Below are 24321 nucleotides of genomic sequence, written 5' to 3'. Positions count from 1 at the left end.
ATATTAATTTGATCAGCAGCGATAATATCGTCGATAGAAATTTTGTGAATGAAATTACGTCCAAAACATTGCTTGGTAAAAGGTCAGTTTTCCTCGCCAATCAAAAATGACGATAATATTTATTCTACACAGAAAATCGTGATTGAAGGGCGTTAATGGACTTGGATAAAAAAATAGTCGGAAATTTTGATTTATGAGCCGATGTGTATGGGAACAATTGCCGAGCAATTTTTTTTATTAAAACTGAATATGATAAATGGAAAAAGTATTATTAGACACGAATTATAGAAAAATGAACATGAGATACAGGAAAACAAGAATATTTTTCAAATATGTATTTACAACTCATCTTCACAGTTCAAATATCTTTTGGTCGTCAAATTTTGGAAAAACTCCACAGATTTTTTAGGTACTCGTCTTCTATCGGCATCAGAGAAATCTATATGATACATTCCAAAGTGCATTCTAAAATAAAAAAAAATATATTAATAAAAATAATCTTACATTGTAATCTGACTATAACATTCATCTTGCTTTTCTTTTAGATTAAATTCAATCTACAAATTTAAAAAAAAAAACTTGTATCGTTATTTTTAAACTGATAATTCTTAGTCTCGAGTATTCTTACGTGTATCCATCCAGCCATTCAAAATTATCTATATATGACCAAGCGATAACTCCGAAAACATTTATATTATCTGTTTCCACTGCTTCCAAAATATTACAATACATTCCCTGTAATAAAAAGAAGTGAAACGTGTGAAAATTCAAATTCAATAACAATGTTATCGAAAAACATTTTACTGTCGATTTTTTTTAATAATATCGTATAAAATTATTGTAATTGTTTCATATTATTACGCTTCTATCTAATTTGAAAATAATTAGAGGGTGTTTTAATTAAAACTATTTTTAATTTGTATTTAATACCCATAAATTTATTCACATGGATTTGGAAGTACCCTGTACATAAGGGTGGATGTCACAATATATTTTATTAGAAACTTACCGTGTAAAAGCTTATTCTAAAATCGTCATTTAACGAAGTACCGTTGTCACTGATACCAACTTCGGTAATTAAAATATCTTGTTTCCCATACTGTTCATGTAGCCAATTTATAACTTTTCTAATGCCCCATGGATTTACCTGAAAATATAACTGTAATTAATCAAAGTGAAGCGGAAGTTTTGTTAACCATTATTACAATTTCCAATATATATATATATAGGAATCGGATATGTTATAGAGTTTTTTTTTGTAAAGCTTTGGATGTAGACCTTGCCTAGTCCGCTTAGTTTTCCAATTTTGTATCGCGCGCGATTTTTTTATGTAGTGGATAGAGAATCGTTCCCAGTAGATTCTATGATACGATGAATTACAACATTAATTTGATCGTAAGTTGTAATACTCACGGTAAAACCATTCGCTCCCTGATTTACAGAAGGATAAAAGGTCCAATTTGTGCGCATATCGTTTTCAAAACTGGTGACATCATCGGGACCTTCATCAACGTCTGATACCAACAATGTAACATAATGATTTACAGCTATGAAATCACTGGTTCCTCGAATATATTCAATTTCTTGTTGATCGAATTGTGGAAGTCGAGATTGATTGTAATGTTCCATAATGCTTCTTAAAGCGATTCTAGTTTTTACTTCATAAGGCCAATCTCCTGAGAAAATCGGTTGGTAATACAGTCCACACTGGAGAAAACAAAATTTATTTGTTTAATTGTTTTTACTTCTGATTAAAAACAACATGAAAAAATCGTAATCTAAAAAACATATGAAAGTGTTTGTTATTTTGAATTTAAATTATTTTTGCAACGTTAAAAATATCGGAGAGCTTCCACTTATCATTATATAAACAAACTTCTTATAATTTGGAACAATTTCAATCCAGTATTAAAATTTGTATATAAAAAACAATTAAATATATACCCAAAATTCTAGTTGTCTGTATGCAGCTGCTACATCGGCAGGTTTATCGGTTAAAGGCTCTACCCATTGACAGTCTGGTGCTATGGCCATTTTTGCTTAAAAAAAGAAAATTCCTTACGAAATTTTTTCTAAAATATTAGAAATTACAATAACTTTTTACAGCAAGCCTAAAAGCCGCGTAGTGAAATACTCTTATGACATGTAATTAGATAAAATGAAGCACGAACAACCAATACATACGATAAATATTCGAATAATACTAAAATACCTTCATAATTTGGAAATTCTTCTTTATACATATGATAAACTGCTGCATGAGTCTTAAGAAGTACGTACGCACACTGGTATTCCAGCAACCCACTGCTTTTAATACCAGGCGCAAATCTTCCATTTCCATATGAATAATGGCAAACTTGTTTGGGTTCGTTAATGGTTAACCATATCCCAACTTCTGGAAGATGTTCAATAACAATTCTGGAATAATTTACGAAATGTTGCACAAGGTCTATATTAATCCAATCTATACCGTCCTCACGAAGACGTTGCGGAAGATCCCAATGGTAAAGTGTTACAACTGGTATCATTCCGAATTTTTTAATTTGTAGCGTGAGGTTTTTATAATATTCTAGGCCTTTATGGTTTATGTCATTGGAGTATCCAGTCGGGAGAACTCTAAAATTATTTCTTATTAAAGAAATGTCGTTATAAATATATAATTACTCTTGCCTTGACCAAGAAATTGAAAATCTGTAATATTTAACACCAAGAGCAGCGATTAGTCTAACGTCTTCTTCATACTTATCATATGAATCACAAGCGACATCACCTGTGTCTCCATTGGCTATAGGCGAGGGTATTGAATGCGTGAAGTTATCCCAAATACTTTCACCTCTCCCATCCACATTCCAGGCTCCCTCAATTTGATAAGCCGATGTTGCAACACCAAAATCGATACTTGGTGGAAAATATTTAGAATTGACTCCGGAAGTGAATCTTAAAACAAAAGAATTTATATAAATTCAATGATGAGAGATAAATATTAATATGCCTTTTTAATCGTGGATAAACATGTACGTATACAAGAAATTCTAAGGCCTTTCTTACTTTGATTTTAAAACAATTAATAACAATTCACCGATGATAAATGATAGACGCATTGAAGGTTCAATTAGAACTATTCCATTATACTAAAAGTTTTGTTGGTCTATGTTCTTTAAACGAATTTTAATGAAATAATTCGGAAAAATCTGTCTATCTTTACATGTCCAAAATTAAAACATATAACAAATATTAGTACCCAGATGATACTCACAAAATGCATATAAAAATTTTTGAGAAGATTATCCATGTCATTTTTGTCGCATTATTTTATTATGTTACAAAGTATGACAACAGCTATTGTGGATTAACTAATTGCTAGATAATAACTGAGTTTATCAAATTTTTAGCCGTTTTTATACGAACAATTTAAAATAAAATAAAAATACGATAACAAATTCTGTATATACAGTACGGGGTGATGTGGATTCAAAAACTTAATTTCTAACTAAATATTGTCACATATTTTTATTATGGATTTACTTTCTATCTAGACATGTACAATTAATTTCTAATCATTCCCATACGTTATATAAATAATAGGTATCTATATTTACTTTTGGTATATTCGATAAATTTGTGGATGTTTGATTGAATTGTTTTGTGTATACAGAGTACGTTATTTGAGTTTATGAACTGAACGGATATTGTTTTATATATATTTTGGATAGAAAATTGTTTCTCATTTTCATTAAAAAAGAAAAATAACAGGCGAACATAATTTCACAAACTTTTGTTTTATTTGCTTTGTGGTATAGTAGAGAACCAGAAAAACGATTTTGCCTGGCGGATAACAAGGAAAATTGAAAAAAAATTATGTCCCTAAATATTAAATGGGATCATTCAATAATTGTGAAAGGACGGGGGAAGTTTCAGAAAAAAATTTAAACAACACATTTTTCCATTTAATGAGAGTGAAATTATTAAAAAAGTAAAAAATTTTCATTAATGACGTTTTGTTGTATTAGTTGAAAATTAGTTGAAGACTATACAACGAATATTTTGAATAGTTCAGAGATGAAAATGAAGTCTTTGGATAATTAATATTTTATAATAAATTTGGTTAATTAAATGAGTGAAAAAACTATTTTTGCATTTCACCTCAAAACATGAAACCTACATTTCAGTATAGAAAAAGTTGGTTTTGCATTTTGTTGCCGGTAACGATGAAATGCAATTTACATCTAGAGCATTGTTAGTTTTAGTTCAGTAAAGGAGTTCACGAACAGAATGTCAATAAAGTTTATTTCACAATCTACAACACTTTTATTACTGGATTCGGTAGTGAGATACGACCAACGATAAAAACTTCTATTTGGCTCTCAGATTTTCTTTATGCTCAATGTCGGAAGTTAAAAGTAGAAATCTCCCGGGAATATATGGAAGGTTTGTGCGGTTAAGAAGGCATACATTATTTGTTTTATCACAAGTGAACGCAAACTCATCTTAACTATACTTTTTATTACATTGAATTCAAGTTTTCAAGTAAATGAAGAAAGGTAGAATGCTTCTAAGGCATTTTTGTATTTATATACCTTAATACCGAATGCAAAATCGTGCCAACGTAAATTTAAAAATACTAATCTTTTGTCAATAACATCTACATAATAAAAAAATTAGTAAAATTCATGACCTAAGTGTTGTTTGAAGAAATATTGAAATAAAAGTATAAATGTTGCTTAGAAAAATTTAAAGTTGGTTTAGAGATCAATAATGGCGTGAACATACATAAATACTTATCTCATTTGTGATTGTCATCACGATAAGTATTTTGTGACAATAGATATACAATATTTAGTCACAGATAATAAACAAACATTTCAGAATCGCAGATAAGTGTAAAGATTAATTTGCTGTAAGAATTTTTCGTGTTATATGATATTTTTGTAAATATTTCAAAACACATTAAACTGTCATTGTTTTCTTCTTATGTTTTGAATTATAATTGCTAATCATCCTGTATATACGCCAACGCCAATGTTATTATTCGTGCTCCATTGTCTCAATTTTTTCAAAAAATCACTCAAGATGTATTGTAACATGAATTCCTATTCATTGATTAGTAATTTTAGCCATCGTATGTTCAAAAAAACAATGGTTATTCTATAATAGGGTGACCAAATCATTTTCAGAAAAAACCGGCTATAATATAACCCCTCCGGTCCCATATATCCAGGAAAAATAACAAGAATCTCCTCGTAATTATGAATATTATTTAATAAAAATAAATACGTTTCTTAACAATCACGGATGGAGTGGCTTTATCTCTAGCTTGAAGGAAAGGTTATTTCGTACTGCTTCCGGCTTTCCTAATCATTTCCTTTTCTTTCAAAACATAATTGTACAGCTCTGTACAGTCCATGTTGTAGTTGGTAGAGAATTTGTAAAATTGACTCAAGGGACTCCACTGTTTCTTTCATCAGTCGATTGTATAGTCATGAAAGAAAAAAATCTTTCTACGTTTGCGTTGTGGGCTGGTATTGCAAACAGATATTGTGCAATTTTTACAATCTAGAAGTATTGGTGAGGATTGTCACAATATTTGAAAAAACTCACCCATTTCTCATGACATTGCAATGGGGATTCCTTTTCGTAATTCCACTTTTCAAGGTTTTCTTCAGTGAAATTTTTTAGTATTCCAAACTGATCAAATAGAATGGAATCGTCAATTTCATTCTGGCACTTTTTTCAATAACATTCTATCGAAAACTAACAATGGTGAAAATGAAATTCTCCTCTTTTCTCCTGGTAACAGTTTCAAGAACATTTTTCAGGACTTCCACTATCTCTATTACGTGCTCCCTTCAATTTTCTTTATTCCATGTTGGAACGTGCTAAGTTGGATGTGAAGAAACCATAAATGAGCTTCACTGATAGGATTGCTAAAAAATTGAACTAATATCTTTGGAGCTTTTTCTTTATATTTTTTTCCTGATATTCGTTCGATAATTGGTAGGTATAGGAAAGAGAAAATAATTTGTTATTTGAATTTACTACAATTTATTTATGAAACTTAACTGCTTCAGTATCTTTTTTTTTTTCAAAAATAAAAGTAAACCAATGATGAATAATTGGTATTTAAACATTCACTTTTCAATTAATTTATTTCTTGAGTTCATTTCTCGGGGTTCAATAATTGGTAGGTAGGTAGAAGATAGTTTTTAGGGTAGAGATATTTCAATATCTTTCAAGGTATTGTTATTCTAATTTTAGAATTCTTTTTGTTATTTTACGGTCCATTTTGATAAATTGTGGAACCTTCTCATACCCTTTTTTTAAAGAATTTATATGCTTTGCTACATCTGTTATCGCCACATCATAAATTTATTATTGAAAAATAACACGTGCAGGCCAACCCTCTGTCCTCTTTTTTTGTTCCAAGAATGAGTTGTGAAATTATTGTAGATATCTTCGAAAAACAACCACCCTTTTTTGTTTATTTAAGCATACTTATATACCTCTTTTCGATAATACAAATAAATATGTTTTACTTTGTGATTCATATTCTAGATATATCCAAAATTTAGCACTTGAAAAAGGCTTTATTACTTCGTAGAAAATGAAACAGAAACATTGAAACTTGAAATAAATTTAACACATTCTTTAATTAACAAAAATTTTCATGTACCTACCTGTAATCACTAATGAAATTACTAATTCGAAAAACGAAGATATACCGTAGAAAAATTGAAAGTCTATACCTAGTGTCCTAAAAAGAAATTCGAATTTTTTGCTACTCATACGTAAATTATCATTAAATTTAATGAACATTTGTTTTGTTTATGAGATTGAAGATACTTTAAACTATTGATTGGCGTTTTCTTATTTAACAATAGAGTTTTCAAATATTGAAGATTTCCTTGGACAATTTCAATTTTCAATTAATTATATCATTTTAATTATTTTGTATGGAACTAAACTTCCTATATGTAAAATTTTCATATGAACTTTCTGCGATAACTGAAATTATTTAACAAAATTTAGCAAATTAAAGTTCAGATATTTTCTTAGTTAATATTGGAGTGTGTTCATTTTTGTGTAATTGTGTTTAATGAAAATGTTTGTTTTTTCTATGATGTTTATATTATACCCATTGTCAAGAAATAATGGAAACGTAATTATTGAATAAAAGAAGTTATTGAAATTTTTCTTGTTTTATTTTACTGATTCATAACGGTAAAAATGCGCTATAGTCTCTCGCGTCGAGCGAGAGTGCGACGAATTTTTCAAACAAATATTTCAAAAGTAGGATGATAAATGAAATTATTTTCTAAAAAATAATGTTCAGAAGATGCGAAATCTGAAGACTAGGACGCTTATTCGTATTATGCTTTTGGAATACCAAAGTTTGCTTTGCTGCTTTCACATCCTTAACTTTTCCCGGTTTATTTTCAAAAATTTTGCATTTGAAGTTCTTAAAATAAAAAAGCGTCCAAAAGATTGAGATATGGAAATTTCTGTGCTGATTTCCATCTACGTATCTATCTAACCGAGTAACGAAATACTCACGAATGAGTTTTGTAAAATGGAAAGGCGCAACTTTGAAATCAAAAGTCTTCTCTGCTATATTTGGTTTAGATTTTTAGTACTAGCAACGCCATCTGTGTACATAAGCTCATACTGAGTTTATTTCAATATAAATTTCTGCTATTCCGTATATCTCCGCTCTTGGCTTTTTGTCACCTATTTACAAGATGGCGTCTGTTTTTTTTTCACACCAATTTATTTTTTCATTAAAACCAAAGTTGTGTCGGCATGAAGAAACATATTTTCATTAAATAATGTGTCCACCGTCACCGAAATATAAATAGAAACTTATAAAAATTGAATTACATACTCTTCGTACAGTGAACAATAGTTGAATGCCCAATATTGCCATCTCTTATCGAATAGCTGGAACTCTTAAATTTTGAGTATAAATTTTATTAGGAAGCATTGTTTGTTAAGGGCTTAGTTCTCTTTGTATCCAATAGAAAATTATATTGATATACAGGGTGTGTCAATTTTGCTAAGAAGTTGAGTATCAGGTCATTTTAATACGTATCAAAAACATTTTTTTATTAGATGTCTTTGAGATCCATACTTTGAAATTATCTCGAAGGAACGTAATTTTATATTATATTATATTATTATATATATATTAAAGTTTATATGAGAATCGCAGGTAAATAAAATAACGCTCTGTAACTTTTTATACGTTAAAGAAAAAGAATTTACCTAACTGACTTTCTTAATAAAATACAATATCCTCGAAGTCGATTAAATTGTAATTATTTGTTATTTTACATACAAAGTGAGCCCAAAATTGAAATTCTCATTATATTTCTTCTTTCAAATGTATCACACTGTAAATTTATAAGAAAATTGTTAAAATCAATTGTAAACCGTAATTATTTTCATTTCTTCAAAAAATGTGATCAATCCGGTATACTATACAGGTGCTCCCATGTAATAAAATAATATGGTTTGTAAAGGAGTTGCAACAACCTGTATAGTTCGAGATAATTTCAAAATATGATTTTTAATGACATCAACTATTATTTGGTACACTCTGTGTATCTCTTTCGACATCTATATTATGCTAAATAACTAGGTATAAAAAAGTTTTATACGTGAATTGCTAAAATTCATTTGATATCATGAGATATCATAATCTTTTTAGAATGGTTCAATAATAATTATTTAGATCGTCTATTTGGTTTGCTTGATTATTTTGGCAACGTCGTGTAGATAAATCACTCAATGACTCAATAATAAAAGTATTCTTATTATGATGCTATTTCTCAATAGTCCTTAGGTGCTATTGATGTCGGTATTTAGTTCTTATTTGAGGAATTGCAGATTTATTATACTTTTATTGTTGCCGAAATGTAAAAATATCTATTTTCAAGGAACCTTTTATGATCCTTCTACATTTATTTTTTTTTACAAAATTTTATGTCCGCTCGATCGATTCAAGAACGATGGCCTCCCGATACTTTTATGATCGTTGGGAAATTTCAAACTCATAGTATCAACATTACATTGTATTTTTTCTATTTTCTAATATTATCGAATAGCAGTCCACGAAAATATCGATGCAGTTCATGGCATGATTTTATGTCGAATTGGGTTAAAACGGATGATATCTAAAGCACTGAATATTTCATACGAACGCGTTCATCATATAGTTCAAGTCAAAAAGGCTAGATATATGGACCCAACCGAAATTTAGAAAAGGTAATATCAGATTTAAAAAAAACAGAAACAGAAACGAATTTGAGATATCACTCTCATCAACTATAATCATAGTAATTTCACATAGGAAAATAATTCTTTATTGATTCGTGTAATTCTGTGGATCATAAATAATCAGCTTCCAAGTTGAAGTATTTTAATTTTTGATACGTTTACTTTTGTTATTCGTTGTTCGCCATCGGCAGGTGACAATTAGAAACTATAAAAATTTACTACAAAAACCGTTAATTTGAGATAGATGAATTTACTATCGAAGTCCCTTTAATTTAAAGTGTAAAATCCAATGGCAAAGAGAAAAATGGGGTTTGCTATTTGAGATAGCGAAATTCGGCACCATTTTCTGAACACCATTATAATAATCTTCTGATTTCATAATAACAGTTTTATTAGATTTATCTGCTTTCATACTTTTGAGATTTCTGTTTTGATTGATAAATTCTTTGGTTTTAGTTATATTTTGATATTTCTCTGTTCTTTTTTTTTCAATTTATTTTTAAAATTAGTGAAAATACTACAAGTATCAGATCTTATTTAATTTTGAATTTCGTTATTTAGATGACTGGTTTTAATATTACATAAGATATTTGTCACTAGAAATATTTTGTGCAAAATTGGTAGATAACTAAAGATAAAATAATTATCTGGAATACTAAACAACATATTCAAAAAAAGGATTAACAGATACTACAATCAATTAAAAAGCTAAACAGAAACATGAAACATTTTTCTTTACCAGGACTTATAAGGATTTTCCCAACAACTATCGAATTATTTCAATACAGATGATATTAATATGTCATAAAGTATTGATGACCTCTTAGTCTATTTTCTAAATAATCAGATGTTTGCCCTATGTAGGCAGCGTCACAATTAGTATAAGGCACTTAATAACACATTCAAGAAAAGGATAAACAGATACTACAATCAATTTAAAAACAAAACTGAAACGAAACATCAAAACATAAAACATTTTTCCTTACCATATGTGCAAGGACTTTCCCAACAACTATCGATAAAGATTATATTAATATAAGTCATAAAGGACATAATACATTATCCAAATATTTCACTAAATTAAAATCTAAAACACCAAAAAAACAAGAAAAGGAATATTTCATATCAAGTACCTTGTACTAATTGTGACGCTGTCAGGGCAGACATCTCAGTATTTATAAAATAGACTAAAAGATCATCAATACAATAAAAAAATAAAATTGTTTTAACGAACCATGAAATATCAAAAAAACATAAATTCAATTATAAAGAATCATAAAGAATTTTTGGAAAAGAATCTAATACACGAAAAAGAGAATTTTTAGAAATGGTTCACATTCATAAGAACGAAAAAGTTATAAATGGTAAAAAAGACCTGAATAATTGAAGTAAAATTTATAGCTCCATTTTGTAAATTCTAATAAAACTACAAATAGTGATCTATTGATTAATATAAATATACAAATTGTCAGTGTCAATATCATATATTTTGAAAAAGACTGAAATAAGTCGAAACGTTAATTTTTATCTTTAAAAAAAATTATTAAGAAAAACTGATTTTAAAACAGAAGAGACCTAAAATTAAAACATTTGCAAAAAAATACATGTACAAAATAAATATTTGAAAGCTAGGAACTTGTGGTTGATGTGGAGAAAAAAAAACATTTAAATAGTATAACAATGTATGTATATTTAAAATAGATATATGTAATAATAATGTTACCTTTAGATATAAACCAAAAATTATTTACACATAAAGAGAAGTATAACAATTTCAGCAGAGATTACTTGAGTCTTCAATTATCACCATAAAACTTGGGCTGAAAAACAATTTTTATTAATATGTATCATATATATAAATATAGAGCGTTTTCTATTTGGGAACATGGCAACATATATTGCCATTGCCCAAAATTATTAATGCATCAACACGAAAACTGACTTAAATAAGCTTAGTGTAATTTATGCATATCTTTTAGATTTTGAAAAAAAAATCCTATAAAAATCAATGCCAGAAACAACTAACCTCATCTTTAAAATTTATTTTCTTTCATATTCGAACCAATAAATATTCAGCTATATTCATAACGACTTAGCCTATTAAAATTTAATGTTATCCATAAATTAACCAATCAATATTGAACATTCACTACAACTAATCCTTATCTGACCTATAAAAATTCAACGTCATTCATGATCTAACCAATTAAAAATTAATAAAAATTCCTATAGTAACCAAAATCATATTACAATTAATCAATATTTCTATCAACGTCACTTTGAAAGTTGAATCCTATGAATTTAAAATTTTTACAAGAACTTATACAACTTATAGTCACCACAAATCTCAATTAATTATTGTAAGTAAAATTTTATTGTTATTTATATTTCTTATATTGTACTTGACCATAATTTCAGTCCCAGACGATGAATACAGAAGTATTCGAAAGCTCGGAAAATATATTAAAGTTAGTCCACTTGTGTTTCATTGCCACATTCCAATAAGAAACCACTCATATATATATATATATATATATATATATATATATATATATAAATAAATCTATAATGTGTGTATATGTGTTAGTATGTGTAGTATGTGTGTACGAGGGTGTACCCAAAAATAACCGGAATTATTTTTTAAATGCTATATATTTACAAAACAACCTTATCCCCTACAAAATACTCTCCATTACAAGTAATATATTTGTCCAGCGGTGCTTCCACTGTTCGAAACATTGTATGAACTTATCTTTAGAAATGGCTGCAAGCTCCTGTCTCGTTCTTTTCTTGCTGTCTTCAATGTTTTCAAATCGTCGTCTTTTCATGCGTGGAATCAAGAAAAAGTCGCACGGAGCCAGGTCAGGCGAGTAAGGTGCGTAAGGCAGCGAAACCATGTTATTTTTAACCAAAAACTGGCTAACGGTGATGGCTGAGTATGCAGGTGCGTTGTCATGGTGGAAGAACCAGTCACCTGTTTGCTGAACCGAGTTCCAAGATATTCCACTTATTTCAGACAGTTCATCAGTAGAAAACAAAATTTCAACAGCCCACGCGGCACTGAACTGGCGACGAGTTGCGCTAGACAGGCCTAGCGGCAGAAATCAGTACTGCAAAAGCTCTACCCATGGCAATGCAATCCAGTTACTTTTGGGTACCGCCTCGTATGTGTGTGTGTTTGTGGATGTAATGAAAAAATGTAAAGAATTAGAAATATTATTGATTAGAATTAGTAAATGGGAATATTCAAGAGCAAGTTATGAAAGCACTGCTTTTTAGCATTTCATATCAGTAAATAATCAATTAGATATAAAAGTGTTATGGATTTGGAAAAATTTGATATAGGCATGTATGAAATTTTCGCATTATTCGAAACAAATTTTAATTTTCAACTATCAACAATTAAATTTAACAACAGCCTACAAAAATTTAAACAAACACTAAGTAGTTAGAAATGAATTGCAAAAATGGCAATAGCGAACGATTCCGTTGTAAAAACAAGATGTCACACAGTATACTGATTTTATTAATTTTTTAGCCTAGTGATTTTGGTAACAATATAGAGAAATTTTTAAAATAAACAAATATTTTAAGCATTGTTTTCATTCTACAAAATTAAAATTATATTAAATAAGGCAACGAAGCTGATTTTACTTCTTTACATTCTATCAGAAACGTTTGAAAAATATCGATTGTCACTTCTATTCTCCAACCTTCCACATATCGCTACAATCCACTACAGCATTTTTCACTTTCTCTCCACCCTGTCATAATCTTACATCCCTCTTATCTAATATATCTCCACTACAAACTTCTCATCCATCGATATTTCTCTTCATCTTTCTCCAGCCCTTCCTATTTCTCTACATCTCTCGCCATTAATATCAATCCCTCGATTTTCTTCTCTATCTCTCTAAAACTCACAATATCGCCCTCCAATTTTATCATTTCCAATCCCCATAATGACTGAATCCTATGAATCTTGCAACATCTCCCTCACCCCTTACCTTTGCTCTAAATACATCACAGATTCCCCTCTACATCTCTCCCCATAAAATTATCTTTCCCTGTTTTTTAGATTTCCTTTAAAATTGAACAATTAATCATATTTGAACTGTTGCAAATGGAAGAACAAGTAAATCATAAACAAGAAAGTCTTTCAACAAAACCCAGTAAGTTGATTGAAATTAAAAACAATTTAAATCAAAATAAAAGGTGGACCTTATAATAGAAAGAAGGAAAATAAGAATGAAATAGCTGATAAAACTTTGAACAATTCAACAATTAAAATCAAAAATATACAGGTAAATAACTGACAAAATATTGGAAAAAAAACAAATTATTGTTTAAGGCACGATTGCAGTACTTAATTGTATTCTATTTCTTCTTTATAATTCAGAAGCTTGTAACTTGCACACTGAGAAGGTTGAAGAATAATTGTATTATTATTATTATTTCTTAGCAACCTAACATTCCTCTAGTTTACAGTACTATTTATGTATAGCAATAAATTTATGTTATGAAATGTTACATTTTTGGGACATAAAAAGTAATATTGAATTTGTTAGAAAAACTCAAAGGAACTAAAAAACATTATTATTTTTCACTATCTCTAACAAAAAAATTTCAAAACCCAGCATCAATTTCAAAACATACTGACCATAGTTGAAAATTAACTTACAACTGTTGAAGGAAAAGTATTAACACGCATAGCCCAAGCAGTGACTTCGAAACTGTCAAAATATTAAACATTATCAGAACAAATTACACTTTGAACTATGAATATACTATATATTTGGTATAAAGTGCAGTATAAAGAAATTATCACAAATATAGAAAAAAGCTATTTATAGAGAACATAACGTCCAATATCTTAAACAGAAACATGAAAAAAATTTCAAGGAATTCTATTCAAGGAAAACAATATGCATTATTGTTGAAAATATTTTAAGGAAACCATAACCAACATAACGATAATTTTAAATAGACTTCATTCAGAAAACTAAACTAAATTCAAATCCATCAAGGTAATTTTTAAAATTACAGTTGACTTAATTTTTCCACTTATTTCCAATTCAATCTTTGAATTTTTTGTAATTTTATTAGCAATGAAATCAATCATTTCAAAACAAGAACGAGGAGGTGGACGTAAAATCCACAAAAATGAGAATTTGTAAACTAACATTTATTTATTTAACATAATCTTTTATGACAAGAGATGTCACAAATAATTCACTTTTTGCCATTATGGCTTGGAAATACAATATTTAAAAGTAAGGAAACAGTGGGGAAAGCTGATGTATAAAAGCAATAACTTCTTTCCAACTTTCCTAATGCAACGAGGAGGGTGGTTTAGTGTGGTGAGAATCCCACACGGATGCACGGCACGACATAAACTTCCACCCCAACTCTTAGGGTAAAATAAAAGATAAAACGAATAGATGTATATGTTTTTATTAGGGCTGGAAGATGGAGAACACAAACTGAACAAACTTCTTAAGAGGGGGTACAGATTTAGAATAGGATATAGTAGCACAAAACTCATCCATGTATTTGACTACATAAAATGTTTTCAGATGGAAAGCCCAACTATAATGGTAAATCTAGTTGTCCATATATACATACATTATATATCTAATTATTTATTTTATCCCTATTTTTATACTCGATCTCAACCAATGACTACTACCAATACAGCTTTTTCAATAAGTTGAGACGAAAAAATTACAGAAATCTTAGTAAATGTGTTGCACCAGAACAATATGAACTGTACACCTCAATACAAAAAAACCATCAACACATAAAAGTGAGAGAACTTTTAAAATTTCAATAATATTATTATGAAAAATAGTTTTTTTCCATTTATTGAGTCCCTCCCTCTAAGTCAAATGAGTCGTATCATAGGTCAAACTAGTCACTCTGTATCTGATATACATCAGTTGACATTGTGTGAAATACAAAATTAAAAATTGTGTATACGCATGCAAGTCACATCATTCCATCATACCACAAGTGAGCTAAAAACATAGTGAAAAAACTATTCATAGTCCTACAAAGAAAGAGCTTTAAATTCAAGTAATTTCATCAAGTCTAATTCTGAAAGAGCGCCAGCCATTATCGTCGTATCATTAGTTACTTCTTAGTCACTATTCCATGCCCGATTTATCAGTTGTTTCAAAAACGTGACTGGTTTAATAAAATGAACCAGTTTGTATTAATTTGACAATACACAGCATTTTTACTCAATTTTCACCTATTGATATCATAGATACTGAACCGTTTGAGAACTTTTTGTCAGTCTTAAAAGCTGCTCTGGAAATCAAACACCCCCGATACCCAATAATAAGGTGTAAAAGTTCTCTTCTTATATGGAACGATTTGGGAATAGTGTGAGCTTAAAACTGACAAAGACGAGACTTAAAAGACTAAACTCCTGTGATCATTATGATTGAGCAGTCTAGCCCTCATCCACGTCAGTTATCTGTCTAGCAGATGAAGAAACTGTATTGATTGTGCCTCAATTGTAGTCGGTTAAATCACACCTCACTAACTGTGACTATCTCACTGCGGCAAGATTGGTTACATTTGCAAGGTGTGCGTCCCAACTCTCCTTAAGAAATCTAAAACCCACTCTTTGTTATTTCGATACCCTCTACATGAAGATAGATACTCCAATCATGGAAATTTTTGTATGAGATTGAACCAGACTCATGACAGTCGCGTAGTTAATCACTGTTTCAGTGACGTACAGAAATAAATCCTTAGCAAGACATGATACTTTACTGAACCGGATATGGCTCCGAGAACCTGAATTAGACACTCACACGCCCTTATTTTCTGCTCAACTCCTTTACTTGAAGATATATTCTATTTTCATAAAAAGAAATTAATGTGTTTCCATGTAGAAGTCAACTTTCAACTCGGAGAAGCCAGTTTTTATTCATGAACGTGTCTTTTGCGTTGAGGACATGCAAGGAAAAAGAGCAGATTACATCTGAGTTTTAAAGAGTACAGCCCTGTTGAATTCAGCGATTGGGGCCCTCCACCGGTTGTAGTTGCCAAACCTCACGACGGAGTGAAGCGCATCAATTGTGGTATAAGCTCGAAGCTAGTGACTGCTAATCGCTCTAATTGAATATTGCCTCAGTCGTTAAATGGTCTAGGCGAAATTGAATTATACTTTGATGATAACATTTGTCAAGAAGTGTACCAAGAACCTGATAACGTGCTTAGAGTGCCTGCAAAATATTCTTTCTATTAGGAAAGCATAAAATGTTTGAGCCATGTGATGTCCTACAAAATTCAGATAAGTACCACCAAGATTCAAGCTGTCTCAGAGATGCCTTGTCCTAACAATATAGCTTTGTTGGATGCGTTACTCATTTCTCTGCTAGTGAGAGCTTCTATCTTCTAATAAGAGAGATAATAAGCCTCTTTCTTGAATTGTTTATCCAGATCGAGTCTTACCACATATCACATATCTTACCCTACTCCTAACATCAAAAGTCATCAATAGATGATAAAAATAATGTGGTATGTGCAGAACTTGTGTTCAGTTTAGCTGTAACTGCAGACACCATCATTGGGCAATGATATATGTCAGTTACTGTTATATGAAAAACAAAAATAAGAATTGAGCATAAGCGTGCAAGTCAAATCAATCCTTCCCATACCTTTTACCATACTACAACAAATATAAAAATTTCACAAGCAAGGTATCTTTTGACACTACTAATTTTTTTCATGCTAACTTTAAACAAAAACTCCTATTTAATTGAATCTATATTTCCAACAATAATTTTCCATACTCTATGAAAATTATATAAATATCAATAAAGAAGTTTTTTACGGGTATTGTTTTACCGATTAATCAAAGCTTTAGCATCTATAGAAAATTTCAAATAATCTATGCTTAAAATTAATAGCCATACTTAGAATTAGGAAATAATATTGCTCACAAAGGCAACAAAAGGCAAAACAAATAAAGTGGACATACAAAAAAATTGATAAAATATTAGTCATTCTTACCAAATCATGAGTCTCAAGTTGCCCTTTATTTGGATCACCCTCATCGTCATCTGAATCATCTTCTCCTGATGAATCTGCATTAGTGCCTACAAAATATTTCCAGAAATAATAAAACCAAAATACCACACTTTCAATAATATTGGTTTTTAATCATCCCAAGATCTATTTATTGTGATCGATAGGACATTATAAATAATGCCGAGCAGTTTGATTAATGTCCAATATAAGAGGGTACTTTAATAAAAACTAATGAGATATTCACATTGCCTAGGCATTATTCATACTGCTTACCACCTACGGGACAAATTGAGTACAACCCAGTTTTATTACTGTTACTTTTATTACAAATATGTGCGATATTAAAAAAATATATTGCCTTCATTATGCTGTACTACCCATCTGAAGATGGAGCAGGTCCTTACTTTTATTATATCTTATACTTACAGCCTCTGCATTATTTAAATCAATCAACACCAATCTGCCAACATGATATCCCTTGGGATATCATGCATGTGGGATTAGAGGTTTCATGTGATACTACTCGATTTTAGGAATGGTTTTATTATAGCACACGTTTACTTGAAGGCAACTGCTGACTTTAGAATCAAATAAATACATATCATTGAGCAAAATTTTCAATCTTCAGGAGAGTGCAACTTATCAGGAGAAGAATAGTAAGAAAATACTGGACATTATATGGTTGTTATGTGATACTATAGTTTTTCTGAACTTTTTACGAGTCAGCTCGCAAATAAAATATTAATTTCATATTTCTTGTATACTTTTCTAAACATTGTGTAATTTATCATTCCATTCAGCTTAGTATTTCAATTCAAAATCAATTTAAAAATTTTTTATATCTTAAATTGTTGCATTTTCATTTTTTTTTATTTCCTGTGATTTGCAAAAAATAAGCTGCCCTGAAAGCTTTTAACCTGAAAATGGCAATACTCACTTACATCTATTTAAATTCTTCTCTTTCTTTGTATATGCTGTAATACTTATTAAAAATGAGGTAATGCTCTTCTTATTATAATTGACAAACTTTATGAAAGTTTCAGGAATATAAAACAATATGTTATTTATTGATAATGAGAATGTATAGTAAATTAGATTAGTAAAGAAAATTTGAAGAAAAAATATCAAGATTATGAAAATAGTGAATATAGTATTATAGTTGATAAGTAGCAGGAAGGCAATTGAAGTTGCACAGGATGTTGTGGTTAGAACTGATTGTAAAGTAAATGGACAAGGGGTATAGAATTTGAGTAAGTTCAATATAGTTTAGAATAGTAAATTAATTGCATTATATATGGATAAATTATAAAAGATTGACATGAAAAAAAGCTTTGGTTGTCTATTTAAAAAAAAAGACCCCACTGAACTAACTCAGTATTATAATAAATAATTAAAATGAAATTGAAATAAAAAAAGTATATATATTCTAAACAATACATCAAATTACTCAGAAAGAGCTCATTTAGACGAGGTAATCGCCAGTCACTAAGAAACTTTTATTGAGGTTATTTCAAAAACAAACACATCTAACACTGTAACCTTAAACAAATAACTATAGGAATCCTGAATATTTTAATCAATTTCAAATCAATTATGCAGAAATTTCATATACTCTCTTTCTTAAACGAAATAATACATTCAAAATTACATTATAAAGTATTGTCATATAACTTTGTTTTCATCCATCTTTAATATTTTTAGATCAGAAAAGCCACGTAGTTAGAGATCTGATTAGTGGATTTACATATATTTTGGAAGGGTTCATGTGAAGTAAAATGTAGAAAACAATACATTCAAATTATGTTGCGCCTATTTGGTAATCTTAAGATCAATTCTATACAGTAACTGTGAGCAAAGATAATTCTAAGCTGTAATACCACCTCTATATGATACAAATTCCATTTTAGCAAGGAAATAAATATATTATTTAACATACCTTTCATTGATGTTTCATGGGAGTTGTTTAGTTTTGTTGTTAGAAGATCAAAGCAATGTAGACACACTCTAAGGGGCTTAGAACTTTGACTAGGCAGCATGTAACGTTTATTTGAACAAGGTCCACATACCACAGCTCCACATTTACGACAATGATGCTGAAAATTATAAAAAGTAATTGTATGTGAAGAAATAAAAGAGGAATTTTTTCTTACTCTTCTATTTATCAATGTAAATTGAGTCTTCCTACAATGCATGCATACAGGAGCTTCTCCATCAGGAACCCACACAGCAGCATGTTCCGAGACAGCTTTTTTGCCACCTGAAATAAATTAAACTCAATATAGAAACCAAAAATATAAATCAAATTTTCTCTTTTTTCATTAAGAAATTGACTTTTTTGCTTAGTACAAATTATTTTAATACAAGTCTAAGACATAAAGGATGATCTACTGTCAAAATAGCCTACTATTTCCTAACTGGCCTAGGGTATTTTTATAGCATATTAGTAATTGTTTAATAGAATAGAGGTAAAGTATAGTTATCATTCATTTAATATTCAACATTTTGCATTTGCATTTTAACATTCTCATTTTTGTGGACTCAAAGTACAGCTTCTACACTTGTTTTTATATGTATATGACGCGCGTTTTAATAACCAAGTTATCGTTTTCTGAGACTGAAGGTGAGCAGTGTGTTCAATATTACTTGCTGTAGCCAAAAATGGAGTTAAAAGAGTCAAAAAGAAAATGTTCGAGGCTCACAATACTTTTATTTAGTAGGTCAAAAGTGATTTGTAGATTTTTAAAAATTGCCTTGTGTACTTACTTTTTCTGAGTAAATCTTCAATACATTTATTAATGTGGGCCATCCAATCTCGTTTTTCTGCAGGAGTAGCAGCATAGACAGCAAATGATTTTGAGGCTGTTCTTATCAGCCAACCATTTTTGTACTCTAAATAAAACAGCAATTTGATAAGATTTTTACATAAATTATATCATTTATGAAATAGACTATCAACACATTTCTCAATATAAATTTAAGATCAGTATTTGCAATATATTATCAGGAAAGTGTTGGTTTGATAAAATATTCTCAAATAGAGGTATGTCTGACATTACATTATAAGACTATTTAGATTCAAATTATACTTTTACACTTTACAAATATAGGGATGGAAGAAAGTTCATTGGTCAGAGCTTTGAGGATACATTTATAGTTTTAAAAAACAAATCAGTTGCATAGCATCCAATTTTTAGCTTTTGGTCTTTTATTTGTAATATACCTGTAATTAGTTTCATCAAGGGTTAAGACAAAAAATAGAGGTACCCTAACTGTTGTATATGGAACAATTTATATTGTGATATATAGAGATGTGTAAGTACAAATTGTGGATATATGTAATTTTTTTTTCAATTCAACTATAGGTGTCATTTGTGATTTATAGTTCAATGCCTGGATTTTATTTAATTATTTATTATTTTATTTCATTGTGTAGATACTCCAACTTTAGTAATACAAAATTAAACAGTGCAGATCTTTACATTATATTCATAACATGTTTAATTAAGAATATGCAAAAGCTGAAACATTACTGTGAACAAATAATTAGAGTTATGGAAACAGCTAATTGGACACAATACACATATAAAACTATCAATATGTTATTGCCCTGACACAAAAAGAATAACAAACCTAAGAAAAACAAATTTGAAAATTTAGAGAAGAAAAACTGATAGGAAATAAATAATTCTATAATATTTGAAACTCATTTCCTTTGATATGCTTATAGAATGTGGTTCATATAGATAATAAATAATTTTTTTCTTTTCACTATAATGAACATATGTTCAATTTGAATGACTAATTTGAAAACATATACTCTGTACTTCAATATCAAATTTACTCACGGGAATCATCGTCTAAACTCTCTAATTTAACTTCTTCTAAAGGAATGATATGTTGTTTATTGTATTTTTTTTTATTAATCACAATATTTCCATAAATTAAAATATCGTTGAATAAGAAAAACTGTCTAGTTTTCGGTTTCTTTCTACATATCTTTGTTAGTGAACCTTCACCAACTAAGACTCTTCCAGGAACACCCAATGGCTGTAACAAATATAAACAAATTATTTTAATTTCTTAATTCTTAGATATTTACATACATTATCTAAAGTCAAGATCAGTTTTTCATTTTGGCTGATAAAAGGTCTCGATTTTGGGTATCATTTACTAAAGAATTGAATTGATTTTTCAATAAACAATATTTGTGTCATTATCAAAATATAATCTAACTGCCACATAAATATTAAAATAAAATTTGTTTCAACCATACAAGTAACATCATCTCAAATCACATTATCATAGTTTGGATATTTATAAATCACTGCATTACAGTTGGACCAAAAAAATTAATCTAAAATATGAGTTAAATATTCAAATCTTATAAAATACTTCACAATCGTGATTGAGCAAAATGTTAAAATTAATTTTATTTCTGACACATTATATCACAAAAAATACTATTGATTATTAATTTGGCTGAGCTTCCAAAATGGTAAATAACATATTCAAAATATTAAAACCAAACACATCCTATACATAAAAATGTAGAACAATTGTCCTTACCATAGTACAAGGACTTTCTCAACATCTTAAACACCAAAAAGTAAAAGAAATAATATTATATATGAGATTCCTTCTAATTAATGTGATGTTGTTTACATAGGACAGTCATCTCAATATTTTTAAAAAAATAAAACTGCCATAACAAACTATGAAATATTTAAAATGCATACAATTTTCCGAAGGGCATGCAATTGTAAGAAGAGCAATCTACTGACCAATTGTTATGCTATTGCATCTGATTAAGTATGACCCATTAAGTATGTCTACATCAATAAAAAATATGATAGACATAGCATTCTTCAGAGAAGATGTAATTCAATATTCATCATGGCATTAACCAGGAAAGTTTTCTCCGACAACTGCAGACCATCTTTTGGATTATTGAATTTCTAATCGGCTATTTCTGCATGGCAGATGTTTCACAATTGGAAATGAGAAAGGCGCCAGAGTATCTGAGTGTTCAACTATACAAACCAAACAACAGCTCTGGCTGGTGTTGTCTGCAGTTGAGATTAGAGTCTCTGAACAAGAGGGTATGAATTCACTCTGATAAGTTGCAAAAAACTGATCAGCATTTTACAATTATACATTATCATTAGAATTGTGAGCGATTAGGCATGTCAATATTAACAAAAATATTGATGAACATAATGTCTCATGGAGAATTAGTATGCAATTCAATATTCATCATGGCAATTGTGAGAAAAGTAGTTCTATTTTCTTCTTTTAAGAAGGAAAAACCATGTTTTCAAATAGAAAGTATTTTTGATATTTCAACCTAATTTCAGTCTTCATCAAAAGAATTATATGATTCAATTAATAAATTAATAGATTACCTGCCTCAATTTTTAGGCTTAAAATGAATAAATGATTTTGATTATAATATATATTGTGAATCTTTGTAGAATTAAAACAAATACAAATATTTTTGGATTTGGAGTTATTTCAGGTGCTTATCAAAATATTTTAAAAAATAAAATAAATAGATGGATAGACATTCAATATCTGCCTCTAACTAGATGAAGTTGATTGTTATAATCTGTATCTATTGAGGTCTAAAAATTGCTATTATCACTTTCTATAACTAGAATTTGCACTTATTGACAATTATTTCTAAATTGAGTTTCAGATATAATAATAATATAACTAAAATTCAAACTAGTCAGATATACAATTTTATATACTCATGGTTTTAAATATTCCAGTAAACAAAGAATTTAAAATTTACTTAGGGTCAGATTCTGAGTTACAATAAGAAAGTTTGAAAGTGATATCCAATGCAGATATTTGTACAATGTGAAATTTTAAATGATAATCAAATATATTTTTGGGAATTAGCAATTTAAAATTAAGTACTTCAAAAGTAATAATCTTACCTGCCCTGAGCTGCCAAAACAGCTCTCAACCATATTAATTCTTCGAGCATTCGCCTCACTGTTAACTACAACAGACATTTAAAAAAATATTTATCAAAATATGGGAGGTTCTTTCAGTAGTAACTGTGGTGAATCATCTAGATTGATTTAATTATAATTTTACTATCATAGTAAAATCTATTTCTAAAATATTAAACAGAGCATAAAATCGTTCAGTCTACCATAAATTGAAGAGGCCTTTAAGGATAATGTTTCACAAAAATTATATTTGGTAACAAATGAGTTATGTGCTTTCAACATATACAAAATCTTACCTAATTTATCAACCATTTCTAACAATACACTTTGAAACTAAACTTGGAAAATTAATAAAAAAGTGAATACACTAGAGAATATTTATGTTAACCGTCACAAATCCATCAATTTACCCAGTGACTGCACTTTTTACACTTTATACAAATTTTATGACTCATGCTTCTACATTTTCTGTATACTTATGCATGTCTTATTCTTGAAAGAAAAAGGGAGATACCAACTATACTAGTAAAACAAAGAAGAAAAATCTAGTAGTTTGCCAGAGTAAAACAGTTATTTATCGTCCTTCTGTATTCGAACCACTGAAATAAAAATTGCTAATAGATGTTTTCGTAAACTATGATCGGGTTGAGCCGATCATGATAAAAGTGCTCCGAAAGTAATCCAAATTCCATTCACCATCATTCTGAAACTGATCGGAGTAATCATCTCATAAAAGGATAATTTTTAGACTAGTATATCATGGGTTGATGTTATTAGCTGATGCGTTATATTGCTCGTATTTGTTTTTTTTGGAACTTGAAAATTATTGATCCCCCTTACTTGGATATTTCTTATTAATTCCTATGAGCACCGTAATTGACAGATTACAGCTTTCTGGTATACAAACTTGTTGCAAAATAGGTGTGTTTCGTAGATCGCAGAGAGCGATAATAATTATTATTACACTCAAAATCGATTGCACAACTGAATTAATGTTAATAAACTCATAAAAACGTATTATAAATCCACACACTGAAATTCT

General features: G+C 29.2%; 2 protein-coding genes across 4 annotated transcripts; both read right to left on the bottom strand.

Annotated features, from left to right (window-relative positions):
• Positions 1-322: 322 nt before the first annotated feature.
• LOC130893675 (lactase/phlorizin hydrolase-like) lies at positions 323-3373 on the bottom strand. Its single transcript, XM_057799954.1, has 8 exons — positions 3257-3373; positions 2671-2937; positions 2213-2616; positions 1945-2039; positions 1414-1707; positions 1010-1147; positions 629-735; positions 323-465 (listed from the first exon to the last, which is right to left on the bottom strand). Exons 1-8 carry the CDS (start codon positions 3295-3297, stop codon positions 339-341), a joined length of 1473 nt encoding a protein of 490 aa, XP_057655937.1. The 5' UTR covers positions 3298-3373; the 3' UTR covers positions 323-338.
• A 7570-nt stretch (positions 3374-10943) lies between these two features.
• Positions 10944-23941, bottom strand: LOC130894172 (pleckstrin homology domain-containing family F member 2). 3 transcript variants are annotated; one of them, XM_057800791.1, is made up of 9 exons: positions 23576-23910; positions 23262-23326; positions 21165-21366; positions 20083-20208; positions 19470-19576; positions 19256-19412; positions 17302-17387; positions 13955-14006; positions 10944-11093 (listed from the first exon to the last, which is right to left on the bottom strand). In XM_057800791.1, the coding sequence occupies exons 1-8, from the start codon at positions 23589-23591 to the stop codon at positions 13974-13976; spliced, it is 792 nt and encodes a 263-aa protein (XP_057656774.1). In that variant the 5' UTR covers positions 23592-23910; the 3' UTR covers positions 10944-11093; positions 13955-13973. The 3 variants fall into 3 exon arrangements, with proteins under 3 accessions (XP_057656774.1, XP_057656775.1, XP_057656773.1); XM_057800792.1 differs by lacking the exon at positions 13955-14006 and having other exon boundaries at positions 23576-23941; XM_057800790.1 differs by lacking the exons at positions 10944-11093; positions 13955-14006; positions 17302-17387 and having other exon boundaries at positions 18181-19576; positions 23576-23932.
• Between the last annotated feature and the right edge of the window lie 380 nt (positions 23942-24321).

The sequence above is a fragment of the Diorhabda carinulata genome, chromosome 5, assembly GCF_026250575.1.
Source record: "Diorhabda carinulata isolate Delta chromosome 5, icDioCari1.1, whole genome shotgun sequence".
Classification (NCBI taxonomy): domain Eukaryota; kingdom Metazoa; phylum Arthropoda; class Insecta; order Coleoptera; family Chrysomelidae; genus Diorhabda; species Diorhabda carinulata.
Note: the sequence above shows the minus strand (reverse complement) of the source record. Positions and strands in the feature narration are given on the sequence as shown.

What these genes read in the sequence shown, in the direction of transcription:
- LOC130893675 (XM_057799954.1), bottom strand. Translation starts at nt 3,297, where the DNA reads ATGACATGGATAATCTTCTCAAAAATTTTTATATGCATTTT. An exon ending in AAAATTTTTATATGCATTTT is followed by an intron (nt 2,938 to 3,256) that starts GTGAGTATCATC and finishes TTTTGTTTTAAG; the next exon opens with ATTCACTTCCGGAGTCAATT. An exon ending in TTAGAATAAGCTTTTACACG is followed by an intron (nt 736 to 1,009) that starts GTAAGTTTCTAA and finishes TTTTTATTACAG; the next exon opens with GGAATGTATTGTAATATTTT.
- LOC130894172 (XM_057800790.1), bottom strand. An exon ending in GTTTTGGCAGCTCAGGGCAG is followed by an intron (nt 21,367 to 23,261) that starts GTAAGATTATTA and finishes TATTTGTTACAG; the next exon opens with CCATTGGGTGTTCCTGGAAG. An exon ending in GAGTTTAGACGATGATTCCC is followed by an intron (nt 20,209 to 21,164) that starts GTGAGTAAATTT and finishes TGTTTTATTTAG; the next exon opens with AGTACAAAAATGGTTGGCTG.